Here is a 24,969-nt window from a genome sequence, read left to right on the forward strand (position 1 = left end):
TTGTGTCGGGGAAGCTTGTTTATCAGAAGTTTTTTTTGGAAGATGGGTGCCAAAAATCTAAGGCAGATTTCTACAGAGAAGAAATTGAAAAGCTTGTGCATTGTTATGATAAGTGCCTCAATTTAATTGGCGATGGTAGAAAAATAGTTTAAGATTGTCCCTTCAAATGTATATAATAAAATTTCTTTTTTTGTATTTGGTTGGTTTTTTATTTCAAAACGTAAGTTACTTTCTGAACAGCTCTTATACATTGATGTAATAATAATTAATCTTGAATAGAAGCAAACTTTTAACATATGAATAAATAATAATTGTTTATACTTTAATGACTTTGTAATTCTGTGTGATAATAAAAATAAAACAAATATAACTCGACATTAAATAAATATTTTAAAATAATAAAATTTTAGCCCACATTACTTAAAGAAGTAAAGAAATATTTTCTGTATTTTTTGTCTATTTATTTAAAATTTATCCTTATACATTTGGAAAGATTTTTTTTTGCAGTGGACAAAAAAAATACCTTTTTAATTCTTTCTTAACAAGATGAATCCTTTCTAAATATAACAAGTTGGAAAAAAATCTTGCGTAATTCTGCGCGAGAAGACCGACTTTTTTTTACGTTACTTTTCCACTTAAAAATTTTTATTTATATTTATTCTTCCATTTCCAACTTGCAGCATCATAATAAACCTTGCTTTTAACATGCCCTGCTAAAATGTTTTCGACCTTAAATTGAGCGTAACTCAAAAACGACTCAACCAATCTTCAACAAATTTTCACACACACAACTTTAGATATAATATTACAGCATACCTAAATTTCAGTGTAATTGATCGAGTAGTTTTGAAGATTTTCAAGTCACAAAATTTATATATAGGCCTATAAATAAATATATAAGGAAACTATAAGTAAATGGTATTCTTACACTTTTCATAGCTCAAACCGTAAAGAAAATCCAATTTCATCCCCTCTCACTCTCATCATATGAGTGAAAGTAATAACATAATTTTTAACAAATGGATGTTTAAGCATGGATAAACTACGCCTCCTGTCAAGAAAAAAAAAGGAAAACTGTGCCACTATTGAGATTATTTCTCAAATTTTGGAAGGTAGTAAAAAATGTAATTTTTTGTTTATGAATAAATTTGTATTTCTTCAACTATTATACGTGATGAAATTTATTCTGGTAGGAATTAAAGAATGTTTTTATTCCACAGAAAAAATTGTTGTCTGTATTTTGATATAATCAGCTTTTTATTTTATGTAACATTAGGATAAATATGTCTTTTCTATTTCCAATGAAATATATAATTTTTCAATAGAGGTTTTTGTATAGGTAGGATATGGGTAAATTTGATCACAATCTAAGTGTTATTAATATGTTGACAAGTCGCTGATCTTGGTGTTAGATTTATTAGCTAATACATTTTTTTTTTTCAGGTATGGTCAAAAGAAACCGTGTTTTGTTTATCGATTAGTAATGGACAACTGCCTTGAAAAGAAAATATATGATAGACAGATCAATAAACAAGGTATGGCTGATCGTGTTGTTGATGAATGCAATCCTGATGCACATCTGTCGATTAAAGAAGTCACTAATCTTTGTTGGGATAGTGGTGAGACTGATTCAAAACCACGTGATATGTCCCAAATAAAAGATAAATATATTGATGTCGTTATGCAGAAAGTTCTTGATAGATATGGTGATAGATTGTCTAAGGTTAGTTGTTTAATTTTTTTATGTTGTATTTTCAGGTAAGTTATTGTATTTGTTTGGTTTATATAATCAGTTTTTTGTTGAGTTATGTTACTGTAAAGCTAATATACGAGGTGCTACCCAAACATTCGGGGAATTTTACCATAAAAATAAAATAGCGTACCATAAATTATAATTTCCACTGTCTCCTTCAAAGTAATCCCCTTGGGCATTGATACAGTGATCCCAGCGTTTTTCCCATGATTCCATGCATGCCTGGAAGCCTGCAGGTGTAAGTGTTCGAAGCACGTTCTGCGTTTCTTCCTGAATCTCCTCAACTGTGTTTAAACGACGGCCTTTCAATTGAAATTTTATTTTCAGAAAGAGAAAAAAGTCGCACGGGGCAAGGTTAGGCGAATAGGGTGGGTGGGGAATCACTACCGTCTTTTTGGAAGCCAAGAAATTCTGAACGGCTAGCGATGTGTGCGCGGGCGTGTTGTCATGGTGCAGAACCCAGCTGTTGTTACCCCACAGATCTGAACGTTTGCGCCTGATGCTTTCAAGTACCCGCTTCAAAACTTCACAATAGAACATCCCATTGACAGTTTGACCAAGAGGAACAAATTCCTTATGTATAATGCCTTTGATATAAAAAAAAAAAACAATCATCATGGTCTTCACATTGTTGCGAACTTGGCGTGCTTTTTTTGGCCGCGTTGAACTTGGCAACTTCCACTGCGACGACTGCTGCTTAGTTTTAGAGTCACACCCGTGTCTCATCACCGGTTAGATGTTGGAGATGAAGTTAGGGTCATCTCTTGCTGAATTTTTCAATTCACTACAGACAGCTATGCGATTTTGTTTCTGGTCACTGTTCAACAGTCTCGGTACGAATTTTGCAGCAATGCGTCTCATGTTCAAATTGTCTGACAAGATGCATTTCACAGATCCATATGACATTTGTACGACTGCACAAACATCATGGATTGTTTGTCTACGATCTGCAACAATAGCCTCTCGCACTTTCGCGATGTTTTTCCGGTGTTGCGCTTGTTGATGGTCTTCTTGAACGCTCATCGTCATCGACTGTCGTTCGACCATCTTTAAATCGTTTGTACCACAAAAAAGTTTTACTTTTACTCATAGCATTATCACCAAATGCTTCCACAAGCACGCGATGGGTTTCTATACCAGTTTTTTTAAGCACGAAGCAAAATTTGATGCAGGTTCTTTGCTCTTTAAAATCCGCCATTTAGAACTTCGCCGAAGCAGTAAAACGCAACGTTACACAAACGCACGAAAGTCAACGATGCAGCCTCTCACCGTCACAGCTGTTGGGACACTGATTCAAAAAGAGTACTGTTAGCCACATCTAGCAGCAGCAGGTCGTACCAGCAATGGTTCTCGCGTGAAATTCAAATTCCCCGAACTTTTGGGTAGCATCTCATATGTTTAAAGTTTTACTTTTGGGATTAAGAATTTAAGTGAACTTGCCGATAGATTTAACCATTAACTTCCTGTTCACCATTTGTAAATAGGGAAATATATTAATTAATTTGCTTTCTTAGTCCTGAGCAAAAGACATCAATCTAATCCAATAAGAAGTATCCCTTCTGTGAGTTTATGAAGAACTAGTACATAATCTTTCATAAACTCCTTCCAGTATAAATGTTTGAGAGAGATTATGACATTTAAGAATAACGTTCTTTTTTAATATTTTAAAGTACATCTAAGCACAAACCTAAATCACAGATGTTAGAACTAAATAAAATTGGCCTCAAAATATGATTTGAAATAACAGGAATCATGTCCCAAAAACGAACACAGTTAAAGGAAGTAAACAAACAGTAATAAAGTCAAAATAGGAACCCAATTTAAATACCTCGGTGAAATAATAACAAACAATCCAAATAAAAAAACAAACTAGCTCAAAAATTAACCTGGTATTAAAAAGTGCTTATCAGTAATGCAAAAATAAGACAATACAACACAGTTATAAAACCAGAAGCCACTTGCAGCAGAAACACTCATCCACCTGAACGAACAATCAAAGACAGAGAGTCTCCAGAATATCGAAAGAAGAATTGGAAGAACCTGCATCAATAAAAAGTACCAGAGAGATAGTCAGTGATGGATTGTGCCCAACAAAATCATGTTTAGGGAGTTAGAAACATCACTGATAGCATGCGTATGAGGAGACTAGGATTTTTTGGACGTATCATGAAAATGCAAGATTCAAGACTTCTGAAACGACTAGTACAGTACGATCTCGACTCAAATACCGAGGCAGGATGCAGATGGATCACAGAAATAAGGGAGGATGTGAAGGAAATCAGCCTTTCACCACAGATAAGATAAAATAAAACTATAAAATCAAGAACAAAAACTTTTGCTTCACACTTACAGGAAAAACTCATAAGACGAACATTTTCCACATTAGAAAGGGCACAAAGATCGGAACATATGAAAAAGTACTGGGAGGATCACAAGGCCTAAACATTCCCATCAAAGAAAATTTTTAAAAATTATAGTGTATTTCAATAATTGTTACAAGACAATGCAGAAATGCATCACTGGTATAGAAGAATAGCCAATCGCTGACACTATGTATCGTTCGGTTTTTGTGTGCCGATCATATCTACCAAATCTCAAATTATCAAGTTTTATGTTTCAATATTTTACGCTTTTCAACTACAGTTTTGTAGAAATTTTAGATATTTATAAATTTATTTAGAATTCAGAAGGGAGCATGATGTTGACAGATTCCTTTTGATGTCTGTACGAGTAGTTATATTTAGAGATATTGTTTTTATAAAATCCATAAAAAATGGGAAAGTATTAAAGTTAGAAATTTGAAATTTCCAAAATTATAAACAGCTTAAATAAAACATTCAAAGTAGAACTCTTTTTTGGATTTACCTTAAAAAATTTCTAAAATACGTGTCATGAAAAATTCAATATAAAGCATACATATTTCTTTGTATGTTTTATGGAAGTTGGACATCTTAATTTTGAGATATTTATCCTCAAGCTCAACTTTCCTTAATATTTACCCGTAATATTTACCTCATAATATTTTTTTCTTCTGTAGGCCAGTTAGCTATGCTAATTTAGATAGTTCTATAAAATACAGAAAACTAAGTTGTTAGTAATATTTTTCTGATATCTTTAACGTTGTAAATGTATGTTACTTTCAGGAACCGTTCCAGCATGAATCCTTATTAGTTGATAGAAAGGATAAAAAGTTGTCACAAGCTGAAAAAAGACTAGCGAAACGTAGTTATGAGTTAGAGAAACAAGCTAATATTAATAGTACACGCCCTGTTTATGGTTATACAGGAACAGGAAATCAACCAGGGTTACAGATAAGGTATAAGCATGTTACTGTTTTTTTTTTTGTTTATATACTCTTAAGTATTTTTAGCTAGATACTTTATTAGCTGGAAACCTGTCAAAGAATTTTGAGTTTATTAATTAAAATTGAAATCATAGAATTTGGTTTATAATAATTTATAGTTCCAATTCTTCCATTTTTTGTAAAACAATGTTGTGTGATTTGAACACCACCTGGAGATGAGAAAAAACTTTAAACTTAAATATTTTTTTATGAAATACAGGGTTATCATAAAAGAATGGTGCGGTTTCAGTAATTCATAGGAAGATTGTAGGGAAATTTCTAGATATTATATTGGTATCCCTGAAAGCCTCCATCCCAAAGGTTTGTTTATCAGCAGTTGTAACCACAATGTCAGTTCTTGTATTGTTGCGGTGAGTTTAGTGAGTAACTATGTTCTCGGATAAAGACAAAGTAAAGTGTGTTTTATTGATGGCAGAATTAAAATCCGTAATTTTAGTTCAAAGTGCGTTTAGACGTGAATTCGGAAGAGATCCACCACACAAAAATGACATAACACGTCGGTTCAAACGATTCGAAGAAACTGGATCAGTTAAGAAATAGAAATCAACCGGCAGACCGAGTGTACCAGACGAAACGGTTGAACTAATTAGACGATCGGCAATTAGAAGTCCTGGGAAGTCCATCCCGCGTTGAAGCGTCGAATTAGGTATTCCAAAATCAACAGTTCACAAACATAAAAACTGAAATTACACGCTTATAAAATCCAGATACTGCAGGAATTGAAATCCGATGATGGTGTTAAACATTACAATTTCGCTGCTGAAATGTCGGACAGAATAAGTGAAAACGAATCGTTTTTAGACGATATAATTTTTACAGACGAAGCTACATTCCATGTGAATGGAGGCGTTAACAGACACAATTCACGAATATGGGGCTCTGAAAACCCACACGCAATTATTGAGAAATAACACGATTCGCCTAAAGTTAATGTTTGGTGTGGTGTGATGAAAAATCATGTAATAGGGCCTTTCTTCTTCGCTGAAAAAACAATTAATGTAGTCGCGTATCTTGACATGTTAACCGATTATTGCTTTCCTCAGCTGGATGAACTCGAAAACATTCATCGACTTCATTTCCAACAAGATGGTGCTTCCCCGCACGTCAGTGCATCGGCCACGGACGCTTTGAACGAAAAATTTTGAGATCGATGGATAGGCTGGCAAGGACCCGTACTTTGGCCTCCAAGGAGTCCAGATCTGACACCTTGCGATATTTTCTTGCGGGGGTACATCAAAAGCATTGTTTATACACAAAAAATTTGGGACCTAAACCGCTTAAAAAACAGGATTAATGAAGCAATGACAACCATTAAAGAAGAAATGTTAACTAATGTTTGGAGAGAAGTTGAGTATCGTTTGGACATTTGTCAAGCGACTAAGGGCACACATAATGAAATTTATTAATTATATAAAAAAATGTTTGAGACGACAAATTTGAAAAATAAAAAACATAAACTATAAGTAATTCTGTTTTAATTTAAACCATGTTCAAAACCGCACCTTTCTTTTATGATAACCCTGTATTTGAAATCTTCAACAAATTCTCTGTTGTTCGCTGTTGGTGAGACGTTTATTTTTATTATTAAGAATGGATTTTCACAGTAGTTCTTCTTTTATAATAATCTATGCTATATACTGAAATCATTAAATTGATGTTAATCTTCACATTATCTGAAATTTCTTATCTTTTTGTTTTAATTTTTGCTAGACCTACATTTAGAGCTATCCGCGGTGATGGTGTAAATGTTATGAACAAACCAATGGCATCAGTTCGTCCAATGCAATCTGAACTTAATTCTCAGTTAGTTCGTGAAACTGGTCGTCCAAGATCTTGGATACCAGCTGAGGTCTGGCAGAAACAAGGAATGAGTGCTCAGGAAATGACTCTTCCTCTAGGTAAGATATATATTCTTTGATTATCAAAGAATCATTTTTAATCAAAGATGTATATTATTTTTAAAAACAATTTATTTTTAATTATTTTATATTTTCTTGGAATACTAAAATCATGTGTAATGTGCTTTACTGTTGCGCTTGAATGGTTTATTTGAAAATGTGTGAAATGGTGTCTGTTATTTTTAACATAAGGTTAAATTTATAAGCGGGATGTAAATAGTAAATGCTTAGTCATCCTCCATGGTGTGAGTGGTAGCGTCTCAGCCTTTCATCCGAAGATCCTGGGTTCGAATCCCGGTCAGGCATGGCATTTTCACAACGCTACAAATATTCATTTCATCCTCTGAAGAATGCCTAACGGTGGATCCTAACTGTGGAGGTTAGAAAAAAAATAGTAAATGCTTCCCAAGGGAATATTTATTGTATCTATTAAGATATGAACTGGTGGGTATAATGTTTCAAGTGACAGCTTTTGCAAAGATGTTTGGCCATCATGGGTTGAGATGTCTTAAGACAATATTCAACTTCAGTGAGTACTGTACTTGTACCTGATTTCATGCACTTTATTAATTGTTCAGCTTAAAATATGAGTAATATGCTATATCCGTCAGTTCTTGTTTAATAGTGTCATTCAACTGTTACCTCTTGTTATGACCAATTTATAGTATGGTAACTTGTAAAGATTACAAAAGGATTGTACCACTTGTCAATAAGTACAGTACTGTTGCTTCATTGTTACATTTAATTTACAAACTTGCATTACCTTAAATTCCAGGGTCATTAGGAAGTTCTCGGCCTGACAGCGGAGGCACAAGTATGACCATGTGATTATGATATTTGTCAGTTATGATCCTTTAAGTGGTGTACGTTTAGTTGCTTGTTTTTGACAATTGATTAAAACAATTTGTTTCAAAATTTTCAGAAAAATGAACTAAAAAAATTTTTAGCCTTTTATAGTTTTTGATTTAAAAGGTTTATTCCTGATGGGCATACAAAAATAGTTAATTCCACTTTTAAGGATTATTTCGTTTTTGATGTTAAAAAAATGGGCTGCTGGATTTAAATGTGGTCGTACATTTATTCAATACAAGTGCTAAAGGCGCCGACAGAATCATCACAAAAATCAATGGTGCTACTGTATAAATGATAGCCAACTGAAGGTATGCAAATTTAATGACATTGCCAAAATCTCGATAGACACGGTACACTACATTTTATATATTGTTTTTGGTATCGAAAAGCTTTCTGTTCAATGGATGCTGCATTTATTTACAGTCGACTGCATTCAACTGTTAAAAATGGATTTGTCTGAACACTTCTTGAGATTGTTTAAACTTTTTAAACATAATTTTGCCAAGTTTCTTCGATCTCTTATAACAGTAGTTAGAACATGGATTCACTAATATATGCTGGAGTCTAAACAATGGGTGGAACCAGGTCAAAGTGTGCCAAAGAAAATGCAAACAGTTCCATATGCAGGAAAAGTCATGGTTAAAATTTCTTTTGGGGATTCTTGTGATGCGGTTCTTTTAGATTACCTGGAAAAAGACAGTACATCAGTGGGGAATATTACACTTAACTACTGAACTGACTGAAGGATTTATTCAGCCAAAACATCCACATCTGGTAAAAAAAGAAACTGCTGTTTTACCACAATACTACCCCTGCACACATATCTTGGGTTGTTGTCGCAAAACTCCATGATATATGTTTTGAAATGCTTCCACATGTGCCGTTATCACCAGATGTGGATTCCTGTAATTACTTTTTTGCCAAATTCGAAGAAATGACTTGCTGTACAAAGCTTCATTTAAAATGATGAGGTTGAAGCTGAGGCAACCACTTAGTTTGTAGAGTTGGACAAACTGAATTATACTGACTCTAATTAAAAGACAAATTTTTGTCTAAGTATATCGAATTGTAAGACCACTATGTTGAAAATTTTTTTTAAATTTCTAAAATATCTTGGGTTTTCCTTTATTAGGCTGAGAATTTTCAAAATGATCCTCATACATTTATTCTCAATTTGTTTTATGTTATGGGTAATGATATGAAATTTATAAACAAAAATGAAGGTTTATCTTTTTCTCTGACTATTCAGGCAACACTCTTATATAAAATCTTAATTTAATATCTGACTATTTATGGAAAACAAATATGTTATGCATTTTTCAAAATGATAACACTGACAAGAATTACAGGTGCTTATGTGAAGCCGGTAATTGTACAATAGTAGATCTACACATAAAATGGTATAACGTGCAATTTAAAATGTATTAACTTCACTGACTGCTGGTGTTCCATTTTATTTTCAAATAGATATTCAGAAGTTAATATAAGATAATGATTAATTACACTAAATAATGGAATCATAAATTATAACAGAAACAAATTATTAATAAATTTTAGAACAAAATACATTTTTTTTAATTAAAGAGAGTGAACGCCATCCACTTCACAAAAATGATTAGAATTTCCGTGGTTACTTTCATCAGAGTCAACATCATAATTACTGTAATTTTCTTTATCTTCTTGTAAAGAAATTATAAATGATTCCATAGTATTGTCAGTAATGTTTTTCATTCATGTTGGCTACTTTATTTTCACATAGCCTTTGAACATCTTTAATATAAAAAAGTTTCCTTATGATTTGCTATGTAACCTTTAAGTACTGACCAAACTATCTTGATAGGATAGGATTTAAATCCAGTGGTATGGAGTTAATCAGGGTACATCATGCCTTTTTTTTTTTTTATTTTATAAAAGTCGGTCAAACATATAGACAGTAATAAGTTTTCCCTGTTTGCTTTTACCAGTTTGTACAACTATGGTTTCAGCATCGAGGAAGAATGAGGAACAGAATGCTTTGCAACCTCGTTATCATATCTTCTTTTCCTGATTTGGAGATTGGTGATTTTTCTAAAATGGCATTGTGATAGGGTGCATTGTCAGAAATTACCACAGAATTATCAGGAAGGTTTAGAATTAATATCTCTTTATGTCCATTTTAAGTAATTTTCTGCTTTCGTTTAACATCTGTAATCACCACTTTTTAAACATGATTGTCATGTTAGTAAGGCATTTGGTATAAAACCCATTTCTCCTCCAATGTGCACTATAATAAATCTGCTTCCTTTTGAAATATTTCTGCCTGTTGCCTGAATCACTACACCACGACTTATTTGTTGTGCGAGAAGATAATATATATGACTTACACTGTATTATAAGATAAGTATTACAGTGTATTATAAGATAATACACTGTCACTAGTAGCCGATTTTCAGTTTTAAATTTTTTTATGGCAGTCAAATACTAAATATGCTTAAACCTTATATCACGTTGCTCGGTGAGAACCTTCTTGTTATTTCGGTTTTTCTCCACCTAAAACCCAATTCTTTTATTATTTTTCTCAAACTTGTCTTTTCCTGAATAACCAATGGTATTTTTAAGTGCTAACAATTTATTTTTCACCATCAGCAGTTTATGAATTTCTGAAATTCATTTATAGTCTGTCTCACCACACACTTGTCAAAGTCATCTAGTTCCATTGCAGGCTTTTCACAGGTTTGTATTTTATTGGGATAGAGAAAGAAGTCTCAACTGGATTTTCGGCTAATTTTTTTAGCAGCAGCTATTTTTCTTCTCCCTCCTTGGGTTTGCGATTGCAACACCCCACACACACACCTGCTATTTTTTCTTCACATTTTTAATGTGAATCAGGTGTTTTATTTTCCCTTTTGGAAATCGATCACCTTCTTGTTTCATAAACTAATAACACTAATTATTTCCAGGGCCTTCCCAGGAAATAGTTTTTTGTTTTTTACGGTTGACTTAAGTTCACTCATAATTATAAAACACTAAAAATACACAACCTATTATAAAAGGTGATTGATTACCTTTTGTCAATCAAAACTCAAATGAAAAGGAACAGAATTTCCAAAAATGTTCTTACAGGATCAACAAGACATCTAGTTAATTGAATTTTACTCAGGCATTCAATAATGTAGGCTTATGGATGATAAGTATTAATTTTTATATTGGTCTGGTTGTATTTGAAAACTATGTGCACATAGCACACAATATAGCAATATTGTTTCTTGATGTGATTCTATAAAAGGCGACTCATTTCTCGAGTTGTAATACTTTGCTTGTCCATGTTTATTTTTACAATAAATAAAATCACAATAGGTTATAAACTCTGTTTATATATATCAGATAATTATAATGTTAGTTAATTTATCATTTAGCATTTGATGCGATTATAATACTGTTGAGAATAGGCCTACATTTTAATAACTTTTAAAAATTTATCCTAATATTTCTTTTTATCACAAAATACTTAATTATTTATAAAATATAAACGGCAGAATTTGAAAATATTTCAAACTAATCCGTAATACTATCCAGTAATGTAAAATAATGAGTTACATTTACACGAAAGCAATTTTTTTCTGCATAGGGAAATTAAACTGAATGTTTTCAATTTGGATAACAGGCACCATACTAGCTGTTATAGTCTAAGCTTCAAGATTCATTGTAGCACCTATACTTCTAAATTCAGGTAATTGGAGCTATTTATTTACTGCTGAAACAAAAGCTCTTTTTGTCAATTTTATAACTTCAATTTATAAATCAGTGCACCAGCTACGAAAAATGTCACTTATTCATGAAAACCATAGTACAATAAAATTTTCAATTAAACAGTTTATATTTATATTTATTTGCCTTTGTTAATTGAAACACCAAAATTAAATTGTTTTTTTTTTTTTTTTGTGGGAAGTAACTACAAATTAGATTTATTTTGATTTATCAAATTCATTATGTTCTTTAACAGATTTATTCTGTGATCCACAATATTGTTTCAAAAATAGTGCTGTAAAATATAACAGTTTTTTTAAAAATCTTTATACTAACCTAATAACAGAGTTGTCTGAATTAATTTACATATAGAATCATTGTCAGATTTCACTAAAAACATTGGAAAAAAAAATCATTCAGTTCACCAGTTTCAGATTATTGGACATTATGACTGTGCCGCAATATCTATCAGTTATCTATGTTATTGTGAATATTAATGTTTTTTTTTTCTGATTATTTTGTAGTCAGTCTGTCCCTGTCCATTTTTGCAAGAATTTTTGTGTAAAAATTGGTTATCTAATTTTGAAAACTTTCCTGTTTGTTAACAAAATTTGTTAGTGTATTTTTATATCTAGTTTAATTGTAAAACAAAACAGTTCTGTTTGAGACTGTGGTTACTTTACTACACTTCTTCAGTCACAAATAGGAAACATGACAGAATTGTCTCATGAATGTTTATTTTTCCTTTAATAAAGATGATATACCATTTTCTAACATTTTTTCACCATAAGACATATTTTTCCTATAAATTTCTTTTGGGCAAACTTTTCATGAATTCAAAAATCAATGTTTCACATCAAATTTCATTTTGTATTATATATTTTTTCATACATTTTAAATACTTAAGAAAACAGTTACCGCTTAAAAATAATTAATAAAACTTTGCACAGAAAGATGCAGCTGTTACCTACAATTAAATTGTAATTTTCCAGAAGTCTATTATTGCCTTCAGAATTACAGGATTAGTAATTGTATAAATTCATACTTGTTTATGTGTATTGCTGTAAATTTTGTAACATAATTAGTGTTAATCTCATCATGCTTAATTAAGTTTTTTTAATCTGTTTACAGATGTTGTGATACCTACAAATTCTCCAGATAGATCATCAATTGTCCTTAAAGCTGGACAAAAAGTTATGGTATTAAAGAGTCCAAAAGGTATTTACATGCAGTTAGAAAATGGTAAAATTATTGCTATACGTACTGCTTTTAAAGTTGGAAATAAAGGCGAGAAAAAAGTTGATAAACGTGATTTCGCTACTGAGACAAAGAAAGGTTTGTGTTTTTTCTCTCTTTGCTGATAGAAATTTATTTTCATGTCCTATTTTCATTTCGGTCATTATCGTGGAAGAAAGATTCAGTTGACTCCATATTTTATAACATGGTTACTTATTTTATTACTGGTGTATTTCTATGCATTAAATTATAAATTTTTCCTTTTGAGGTCAGGCATATATAAATATATATTTAATTATACTTCTTCACAGTGAATATATTTATATATATTCATAGTGCTCTATACCCCCTGAAAAGAGCAAAAAAATTACTGTTGCTTGTTACATAATGTTAATTTTGATAAACCTGGACATAGTGTTTGTTATTTATCTTCGAGGTATATGTATTGTTTTCCCATAACAGTTTCATTAATTGTTGCTTTGCAATCATTGTTGTTCCCAGACATTCATAAGTCTCTGATGTGTTGAGAGTGTATGAGGCATATTGGGTAGTGGTTAGAGTTGCTTTTTTAAAGAGAAATAATGCTACTCTGCAATCAGTTCCTGTGATATTATAGAGGTTTTGCTTTTTTGGACCGATTATCGCATGCATTTCATAGAACTTTGCACGCTACATTATATTTGGCTCGGTGAAAAAAGCAACTAGAAACCTCTTCATTCCTTACTTTTCTCTAGCAAGCATAGCATGGAATACTGGTTGTTATTTAGAATGTGTGTGCCATCTTTAGGAGTTGCTTATGATCATACGGCTCACCTCAGACTTTTACAGTTATGGCACTTAACAAATATGATAAAGCAGAACTTTTATTTTGTGCTATATAAATTTAAAAATGTGAACAATTTTTTTTGTTCCTTAAAGCAGGTCCACGGTATCCCATCTTCTCTACACCCTTTTGTTTATTTTTCCTTTGTTTACATCCTCCATGCTTCTCGAGATATAGTTTAGTTGTTTTCCTTCTATATTTTCTTCTCTCTTCTCTATCGTGCCTTACAATGCAACTAATTAAATTTAAATCTAATTAAAATTTTATTGTCTTCATAACCAACCCCAACTTAATGATTTTGAATCTTTCCTCATCCATCTTTCTTAGTGCTCCATTTTATCTTTTCCATGTTAATATTTCAAAAGCTTCAGAAATTAATTTCCTTTTTTTGTTATGTTTCCTGAACTATAGATTAGGAACAGAGTTTATTCCAACTTATCTTAACCCAAATTCCTGGCTTCTGTTTGTATTAGCCTCTCCATGTAACATTTAAATGAAAGGACATTAACCAAATTCCCAGTTCATTATGTTATACTTGATTAAAAAGGCTGAATGATGTGATAGCCTAACCTAAAGCCAATTTTTATAAATTTCCACATACTGTACTGTACAATATTGCAATTAAATGTATTTGTACAGAAAATTATGCTCAGATATTTTGGTAAATACGGTTAATAAATAAAAATGAATTGTAACCCCAAGAGCAGTAAAAAAATCCCTGAATACAATGTCTGAAAAGACTACCGTTGGTTCCAAATGATTTTGTTTTGTAGATTTGGTCGCGTCACATGACATCATCGCATTAATAGATAAAATTGTTACCAGTAATTGTTTTGTGTATTTAAGATTGTTAGTTAGTGCAAAAGAATATTAATAAAGACTATGTATATTAATTAATATGACAATAATTGACAAAAGTATGGCACTAATAACATTTTCTAATTACAAAATGATGTACTAAATACTGTAGTATAATTGGGCAAAAAAAATTTTTAAATGTACATTGTGTAATTTTTTTTGATTACTCTGTATTTGTTACATTATCCGAGATAAAAAAAAAAAATGCAAGTTGAGGATCTTACCAATCAAGAAATTAAAACTTAAAATTAAACATACTTATTGGTAATGGACCCGAAATATTCATTTCAAACCCTAGTAAATCCATTAAAAAAAAAAATTAAATGATTCTTGATGATGGCAGCTCTTATTTTTATTTGAGAGGATTTTTATTATAAGAGAAGAAATAGTCTGACAAAGCACACATTTTAATTATCTGTAGTAAGATTTTTATCCTGGAAAATATAAGTATTAAAAAATTTAAGTTTTCATGCAATAAATAATTTTACTGTAAGGAAATGATTTTAAAGAACAATCTCTATTAGAGATAATTCTAAAATTCCTTCCTTCATATTGTAAACCATATACTGTATTTATTTAAGAAAGTCGATTATATAAAATGGTGATTACATTGTCTAATGCAACATAACTTTTTGATAAGCAAACAGAATAACTTGTTGAATTATTATGCCAACAGTCAATTTTAATAAAGGATAGGTGGAAGAAATCGACAAAAAAGACCAGTCAGATATTACAGCTGTTGGATTACATAAATGAAGATTTGTAAGGCCTTCAAGATGTAAAGCAAAGTAGATGGGATGACAGGATAAGACTCATTGAATATGTTGAAGAAAAAGCATGAACCGGACAATTATAGTCTAGAAAACAATTATTCATTTTATTTTCATTGTTAATTTATCAGTCGTTTTTGCGGTAGCCTCAATACATATTGGATGATTCAGGTCAGGTTAGAAAAAAGACATATTGACTTAACAAAATGATTTCATTACAAAAATGGAGTTGTTGTATCTAACTTATTTTTCTACATAATTGCCAAATAATTGAAGCATTTGTCATATCGTGACTCCAGCTTTCCAATGTCCTCTTTAAAGTAGTTTGCTGCTAGTGAGGTAAGGTACGTCTTGACAGCCTCCTGAAGTTCTTCATTGCTGGTGAAGTGTTGTCCGCCCAACCATGTCTTCAATTTTCGAAAGAGGTAAAAATCACTAGGTAACTAGGTCCGGACTGTACGGTGGATGGTCGAAAACTTACTACTTGAATTGTTTGAGAAGATCTTGCGTCACATTGGCATAGTGTGGTCATGCATTGTCGTGGATCAAAACAATGCTGGACAAGAGTATGCTTTATCATTTGTTCTGGATTGTTTTGTGGAGGTGATGTAAAGGTTCCTAATAAACTTCCTTTTTTTTTGTTGTCCTCAGCTCCATATAGTCCACAAGTCTTTATGGTTGCAAAAAACTGTAGCCATTATTTTCCTATTGCTCAGTGTCTGTTTGAGCCGAAAAAGTTTTTTGCTTTCTGGATTGTCATACTGGATCCAAGTCTTATCACCAGTAACAATAGACTTTAAAAACCCTTCCCCCCTCATTATCATAACACATGAGAAACATAGGCTGACACCATTCGCGCTGTGTTTTGTGGTCATATCTCAACATTTTTGGGACCCATCATGCACACAGTTTCTGCTATTCTAGGTCTTTAGTCACAATTGTGTTCAGAGAACCCCTTGAAATTTCTGGGATTTCTGCGGAAAGTTCACTTATCGTAAACCTCTGTTTGTTGTGGATAAAATCATCTACACAATCAACCAGGCGTATAGTAGCGACAGAATTGCATCCTTGCCCACCTTCGTCATGGACGTCCGTTCACCCTTTATATTTCCTACACCAATCTTGTACATTACCATCATTCATAAAGTTTTCACCATACACTAGGCTCCTTCTGCGATGGATTTCAGCAGCGCTACATCCTTCTGGTTGCAGAAAACATATCGCATTTCACAACTCATACTTTGTAAGAGTATCAATCATAGCGGCCATGTTCAATTGCCCATAGTTCAACTCAAACTTATGCAATGGAGCCGGCAGTGTTAGATGTTGTGGTGGAGGGGTGATGCAATCGCACGATGCACAGAACTGGCTCGAATGTTTCTGTTGTTTACTTAGATGTATGATCTAAGGTTGAAAAAAAACAGCCTTTGTAATTGCTATCAGTATGTAAAGTATACTTTAATTATGATCTTTAAATACTGGTCTTCTCCAGAGGTTGTCGTCTTATAGAATAGTCTTTTTGGGGAGAATTCACTGTATTACAAACATTCTAAAACTTGCCGTGTAATTTTTATGAATACTGGTAGTTAAGTTGTTTCATGACACTGTATTATAGTTTACGTGTATTTTCATAAAAATTATATAAATATGCGAATTATTCACTTGAACTCACATTTTTTAATTCAGTAGTTTAAAGTACTTCAAAAGCAGTTAGATATTAATTTGGTTTTATTTATTATTACTTTTGCTAACTAATTTTTTTTGGAGTTTATTGAGTTGATCTTTAGTATCCAAGATTTTGTATCTAAGTTGACTATTTCAAATTGGTTTAGTTATAAAAAGTTTTCTATAATCGTATTTTATAAAAATTATTATTATTATTGTATTAATAATGCTTAATATTCTGAATAACTAAAGTTATGTGCCTTGTATATGAATAAAAGAAGTGCTGTCATTTTTAAAGAGTCAAATTTATTTTTAATAATCTATTTATAATGATCTTTAAGTAGTATAAATTTTTTAATGATGTAAAACTAGTTGTTATTGCTTCATACAAGGACGGTTCAGAAAGTAACCTCGTTTGGCTGTAAATAAAAATCCTGCATAATTAAAAATATTTTATATACAACTTAAAACTAGCTTTTAAGTGTTTTTCAATATAGTCGCCATTTAAATTCAAGCATATGTCATATTGTTTTACTAATTTACAAATACCATCTTCATAAAATTCCATTAGCTATCTAGCCAAACTTTCACGACATTCTAAAGTTCATTATCATCATCAAAGTACTTCAACGCAAGCTATTTCTCCACATAAGTGAAGAGATGAAAACTACTCAGCACCAAGCCTGAACTGTATGGGGTATGATAAAAAATTACCCATTGGAATTGATTCAGTAGTTCTTAAGTTCTTTGAACATTGTGAGAGCAACTGTTGTCATGCAAAAAAACAAGACCAGATGACAACATCTTGGCTTGGCTAAGTTTCTTCAGAGTTTCACAGTAGACTGCTGATGTGATCTTTGTACTTGTTCCATAAAATCGACTAGAACACCCTTGGCATCTCAAAAAACCATAGCCTGGCTTTCTTTGGCTTGCGTGGAGAATAGGTATGGCCCCAGATCATCGACTGTTGTTTGGTTTCAGCATTCACGTACGATACCCAAGTTTCATCCATCATCACAATTCTCCTCAAAAACTTTTCTCCTTCTGCATTGTAGTGTGAAAATAAGGCAGAACCCATTTGTTTGGTTCGATGGATCTCTGTGAGCATTTTTGGAACTCACCAAGCACAGAACTTCTGGTACTATAATTTATTGGTGACATACAAAAATGTATGAGAAATTTTCAGGAATTGTTCGGAAGGTTCAGAGATGGTGAATCTTCAATTTTCACACACTTTTTCATCAATTTCACTGATAATATTGTGACTCACAACAGAAGGCCTACCATTCTTTGTGGTTGTTTGTCTTTCTATTTATAAAAAATTGGACCCATTGCTGCACTACACCATCAGTCACAATTGTTGATGAATGTCTACTGTCAAAACGTTTTGTGCCCAAAAAAAATAATGGCAGCTTGCAGGATTTTCTATTTCAGCGCTCATGTTTTTAGGTTGAAACAAGTGAATGAGCTAAAGTACACGGCTCATAATAACACAGCTGGAAGCACACTGATTCAGAGATTATGATGTGTCAACGGCAGTACTGCTAACCCTACTGCTAATGCTATGCTACAACAAAGGTTACTTTCTGAACCACATTCATATCTTAAATTTAATTTGTTGCATTTTCTTGTTTAATATTGTTAATTGTTATTAATATTAATTTTGCGACAACAGATATTGATTATATAGGTGTAGCCTTGCCCATTATGTGTCAGGTTATTGCAGAGTGATAGCCCTTGCCTTTCTGTCAGGTATGTTGATAGTTTAAGGACAGATCAGTACAGTTATGTTTTAATCCAATTAGATTCTCTATATTTTTTCTCTGCTACAGTTCTGTTCGTGGATTCATATAATCATATGCCCTGGCCCGGTGATTACATCCTAACAAACTGTGTACATCTCATTTCATAAGAAAAAGACATACACTAACTACAAATCCGGATTCAATGAAGTAATTTGTAGAAAATCATATGAGTATTTTATGTTTATTTTTAAAATGTGGCTTTATTTACATTTATTTATAGAAGTTGCAGTGCAACCGACACGTCAAAGAGTACCGACTAATTTACCAATGTTAAGAAACAATTCCAATATATCAATAATACCTCGTAATAGTCCAGGAATGACAAACAGAGGAGGTAATACAACTAATATTGGTTCTGGAAACAATAGTAACCAAAGTAAACCGCTTGTTAGAATGCTTGGTAATTCTGGTAGACCATGGGGTACTCCAAAACAGCCTATTGCAACAACAAAACCATATTTTGGAGAAACTCCACCTGTAACTGTAAGTATTTGAGTTATATAATTTATACATGTTAATTCATAACTTATATCGTTCACGATAAGGTTAGAAATAATTATAGTCTATTCTAAAAAGGTGATTGGTGTTTATGAATGAACATAGCAGAGGTAGAAAGAGGCCAGCCTATGTTGATAGATATGAAAGTTGTTACCGTGGTGGATACTATAAAGTTGCCACCGTCTGTGAAAATATATGTGAATATGCATTTTTTGTATAAATGAATCATATCTTCCTGAAATGTTGCTTATTACATTTTCTTTAATTTTATAAGTTGTTTTGTACACAATTCATCAATTATTATTTGTAATGGTAACTATTCCTTAAGTTAAACATTTTTTTTTTAATAGTTGTTTGTAGTTATTAAGGATTCCTTTATAACAGGTAGACCTTCATTATTTTTTTTAAGTATAATAAAAGAAGTAGCATTTTCAATTTCAAGCATTTTCTTCTCTTCTTTCATTCAGAAAAGGATTTTGTGTCTTCGTTTTGTAAAAATAATTTTTGTTTCTAATTGTATCATTCATACACTTGAAGCTTATTATTAGCTTCAAGTTTTTACTCGCCGGTTGGTCTAGTGGTGAACTCATCATTGCAAATCAGCTGATTTCAAAGTCGAGAGTTCTAAGGTTCAAATTGTAATAAAGGCAATTACTTTTATAAGATTTAAAAAACTAGATTGTGGATACCGGTGTTATTTAGTGGTTAGGCTTCAATTGATCACACATCTTAGAAATGGTCGATCTGAGACTGTACAAGACTGCACTTCATTTACATTCATACATATCATCCTCATTCATCCTATGAAGTAATACCTTACAGTAGTTCTGGAGGCAAAACAGAGAAAAAAGAAACTTTAGGTTTCTGAATTGTTCACAAAGTAATTTTTTTAATTTGCTATTTTCCACAAACAAACAAAATCACACTAATATAGCACTGAGAAGTTGATAAAATTAAAGTGAAAAGGTTGTACGGTTTATGAAAGGAATTGTTTATGGAAAAAGAATGGTCTAGGCATTCTGATGAAACTTAGTAAATTTTGCTGGTTAGAATCTGATTTAAGATATACTCAGATTTTACAACAGAAATTAATAGTTAAATGTTCTTAATTTTAAATTAAGACTGTAAATATATAATTAATATGATTTATTTACTTATTTATAATATGATTTATTTATTTTTGGCATTTATTATTAATTAATAAAAAAATGTAGCTGTAGAAGGTTGGATGGGAGGAAGATAAAGGTTTCAACAAATTGGTTATATTAAGATAAAGGATAAGTATGAGTAAATGCCAATCCGTGGAGGAGTGGTAGTGTTTCGGCCTTTCATTCGGAGGTCCTGGGTTTGAATCTCAGTCAGGCATGGCATTTTTCATCATCATCATCTGCTTCAAGCCGTAGGCCTTTCAGCCTATTGCGAACTTTAAGTCGATTTTCTTCCCATCTCTTCTTGGGTCTTCCAATATTCCTGTATCCCACCGGTCTGTACTACACTATCTTCTTGGGAAAAAGGCATTTATCCGTTCGATCCACATGTTTCCAATTTTTTTTATTTTATTTTATTTACAATTTAAAACTTACATGATCATCCGTCAGACCTAAGTCTGTCGACAGATATATTAAAAAATTATTATTACATTATTAAGTGGTTAATGCAAGTAACCAAATTTATGTAACAACTAAAGATATTATTAGCTTTTCTTAATAGTTATAATAGTAGTACAATTATAAAAATTAATTTAAAAAAATTAAACTATATATTTAAAAACTAATGAACAAATTATTTCTTTAATATTTTTTATGTATTAGATTTAGTAACTAAAACTATATTCAAGAAACAAAACTGTACTTAATTACAACAACTAATTACACAATTAATATCTTGTTGCAACAATTACATAAAGAAAATAAATAACTAAGCTTTAACCATTCAACAATACATTATTTATTGATTTATAATAATTATTAACATTAAAATAATAACTATAATCATGTTATAATTGTCTGGACTGCCAGTATAAATCCAACATGAATCCTGTTAGTACCTATTACATTATAGTTAATGCCCACTCAATAAGAAGTTTTTTAAATCATTTTTTTTTTCATTTTTACATTATTGAAGATTTTACATATATTTCTATATTTAATAATTTTGTTCAAGTTGAAAATATTCAGCTGTTGTCGCACTTCATCATTTCATACTCTATCCCTTCGGGTAATTCCTATATAAGATCTAAGAAAACGCATTTCAGCAGTCTGTAATCAGTTGTAATCAGGCTTTTATCAGTTGATGTCAAAACCCATGTTTCACTACCATACCCCTGGAACAGCTATGCCTTTATAAAGTTTCATCATTATATCATTTGTAATATTTTTCATACACTACAAAATTTCATTTCCATATCCTGTGCACAAGCTACTAGCTTATGTGGTGATATGATCAAGAAAAAAAAAACGGTTGGTAAAGAAGTATTCATTCAATTGGTATAGAGCCTCGCTGTGTGCTGAGATCTGTCAATTGTAAGAACACTTATTTTCATCATTATCATTACTTAAAGTAATGAAAATGATGACTTTATCATTACTTTTACATGAAAATTATCCAAAAAATCATTCTTTAAATAAGTGGCTTCCCCTGGGTTGTTGGATGTTGAAGTATTAAGGTGATTAAGAAAAGTTATCTAATCGATCTGATCATCCACCTTTTTCTGGAGAAACATACACTGAGTCATGTTGTAGTAATATTATCTGATTGGATTGAATATCTACCTGTCTCATGTTAGGAACATGGTCATCATAAAACATTTTGAATGACTTTTAGATCCTTACAATGTTTATTTATTTCAGTCATCAGTTTGTTAACCAATTCCATACAGCTTCCCTTTTCTTTTTGTTTTGTGTTAACTTTTACAAGTGATTTTGGGATTGTATTTCTGACATATAGGCTGCTGAATGTAATATTATTTTGCTAGAGTACATTGGAGGTTAGAAAGTGGATGTGAGAGATTATTGTATGTTAGCATCCGATCACTCTTCAAGTTGAATATGTGTCGTGCAGAGTAATGCTACCTGATTTTATTTTACATCTACAGTTATGTATTTCATCTCTCTTATACAGCTTTTGACCTTTTGCTTGTCCCTTTTTATCAGCAAATTAGCTACCCTTGGTTCTCTTAATACATAGCCAAGATCTAGTTCCATCTCTTTATACAATTCTTCCACAAATTTTTCTTTTCTCATATTCATCTTAAGACCACGTCAATTTAATTTAAGATCAGCTCACCTACTTTTAAACACCCTTCTGTACTTTAAAGGATTTTTCCTTTTTTTTCTAATTGTTTTTATTTTACTGTCTACACAGCATATATACGAGGGTGGTTCGTAACGTAATATAAATAATAGAAATAATTTATTATATACAACTTAATCTACAGCTTTAAACTATTTTTCAATATAGTTGCTGTTTAAATTCAAGCATTTGTCATAGGTTTCACTAATTTACAAATACCGTCTTCATAAAATTCAGCCACCTGAGTACCTAGCCAACCTTTTATGTCATTTAGGAGTTCATTTTCATCATTGAATTGCTGCGATGCAAGCCATCCAATTCTGGGCTGTAAGGGAGATGATCAAAATATCCCACTGGAATTGATTCAGAAGTCTTCAGTTCTTCAAGCACTATGAGGGCAAGTGTTGTCATGCAAAAAACAACAACAGATGATAGCATACCGCTACATTTGTTCTGAATGGTTCGGCTAAGTTTCTTCAAAGTTTCACATTAGACTGCTGAAGTAATCGTGCCATGTTTCATAAAATCAACTAGAACTTCCTTGGAATCCCAAAAAACCATAGCCATAACCTTCCTTGCTGACAAAGTTTGGCCGGCTTTCTTTGGCTTGCATGGAGAACTAGTATTGCCCCACACTTTCAACTGTTGTTTCATTTTGGCATTCACGTAGGCTACCCAAGTTTCATCCTCAGTCACAGTTCTCTTCAAAAACTTTCTCCTGCATTGTAGCATGAAAGGAAGTCAGAATGGGCAGAGCCCATTAGTTTGGTTCGATGGTTCTGTGAGCATTTTTGGAACCCACCATGCACAAAACTACCGGTAGCCTAATTTATCAGTGACAATCTGGTACAAAACCGTATGAGAAATTTACTGGAATTGTTTGGAAAGTTCAGAAATGGTGAATCTCCAATTTTCACACACTTTTTCATCAATTTCATTGATAAGATCATCATTCACAACAGAAGCTCTACCACTCTTCTCTTCGTCATGGATATTTGTCCTTCCATTTTTAAATATCAGACCCATTGCCACACTATCACTCATAACATTTGGGGCATACAGAATTCACAACTGGCTGATGTCTGCTGCTGAAACATTTTGTTCCCAAAGAAATCTTATGACAGCACGCACCTCGCATTTCACAGGATTTTCTGTTGTACCACTCATGTTTTTAGGTTATAACAAGCAAACGGCTAAAGTATGTAGCTCACTCTGACACAGCTGGAAGCATGTTGATTCAGAGAGTACGCCAATTTGTCAGTGGCAGCGCCACTAACACTACTGCCAGCACTATGCTACTGCGGAGGTTACATTCCAAACCATCCCTGTGCATTTATAAGAATCTATTTCCAATTGTTAGATCTGCATTTGATACTAGCCAACTAGTTTTTTTGCATGAAAGCTTTTCTAGCTTGTTTTTTAGTGCCTGTATTACTAGGATTTATTCTTTAAAATTTTTCGACGTAAATAACAAATCATCCCGCTTTTAATATGTTGTGTTTCCCTTTCTTAATTTCCCACCATCCTCCTTTGTGTAATATTTCATTAATTCCTGTTGTACTCTTATTTATTTTTAAAATTGTTTCTCCCAGAAATAAATCTGTGACCTTCAGTATTTCTTCTAATTCATCTTTGGTTTCAGCTAGAAGAACAATGTCATCAGGAAATCTTAACATCTTAATTTTTTCTTCCCATGTAATTACTCACTTCCATGTTTTTCTTTCAATCTTTGTATTGCTTTTTTTTTGTAAAAGTTGATTCATGCCTTTTTTTTACTCCTTTCTGAATCATTGCTTTCCCCTTTTTCATCTTCTACATCTATTACTGCTATTTTATTTTTTTTTACCTCTGGATCACCGTTCGGTATTATTTCAGAGGATGAGATGACAAGTAGCATGTGAAAATGCCATTCCTGACCAGGATTCGAACCCGGGACCTATTTTATTCTTGCAGTGATTTAAAACAACTCTTCGTTCCCAATATTTAAGTCCTAATTTACTTAAAATAGCCTACTTGTTTGCTTTCTTCTACTCTACAGTGGCATGGATTCATTCTTTTTAAGTTTGCCTTCTAAAATTAAATTGAGTCAAAGTGGTCTTCTTTCTGAAACTGAACTAGTCTTCATCTAACTTAAATACACTTTCTTTCAAGTATTTTATTCTACTGTAAACTATTCTAAAAAGTGTTTTTGATGCATTAGACATTAAACTAATGATGAAATAGTCGTCATGTTTATCTACTCTTGCTCTCTTTTTAAAGTATATATTTTTCCTATCTTATAAATTTTATATACTTATGTATGAACCTTTATTCAGTCTACTATTCCCAGGCAACATTATAATTCAGATGTGTATTATAAATTCCTACTTCTTTATACACGTTAAAATATTTCACAACTGTTAAATTCAAATTGTAATCTTTTTTCTGAAA

General features: G+C 31.9%; 1 protein-coding gene across 1 annotated transcript in view; it reads left to right on the plus strand.

The window, feature by feature from the left end:
• The window catches only part of LOC142332860 (uncharacterized), a 113,608-nt gene that overhangs the window by 81,363 nt on the left and 7,276 nt on the right, over window positions 1-24,969 (plus strand). Inside the window, exons 18-22 of the mRNA XM_075379535.1 lie at window positions 1,444-1,723; window positions 4,897-5,069; window positions 6,828-7,015; window positions 12,725-12,928; window positions 18,971-19,233. Of these exons, the coding sequence (XP_075235650.1) occupies window positions 1,444-1,723; window positions 4,897-5,069; window positions 6,828-7,015; window positions 12,725-12,928; window positions 18,971-19,233 (1,108 nt within the window). The remainder of the gene's footprint in view (window positions 1-1,443; window positions 1,724-4,896; window positions 5,070-6,827; window positions 7,016-12,724; window positions 12,929-18,970; window positions 19,234-24,969) is intronic.

Source organism: Lycorma delicatula, chromosome 12 (genome assembly GCF_047948215.1).
Source record: "Lycorma delicatula isolate Av1 chromosome 12, ASM4794821v1, whole genome shotgun sequence".
NCBI classification, from domain to species: domain Eukaryota; kingdom Metazoa; phylum Arthropoda; class Insecta; order Hemiptera; family Fulgoridae; genus Lycorma; species Lycorma delicatula.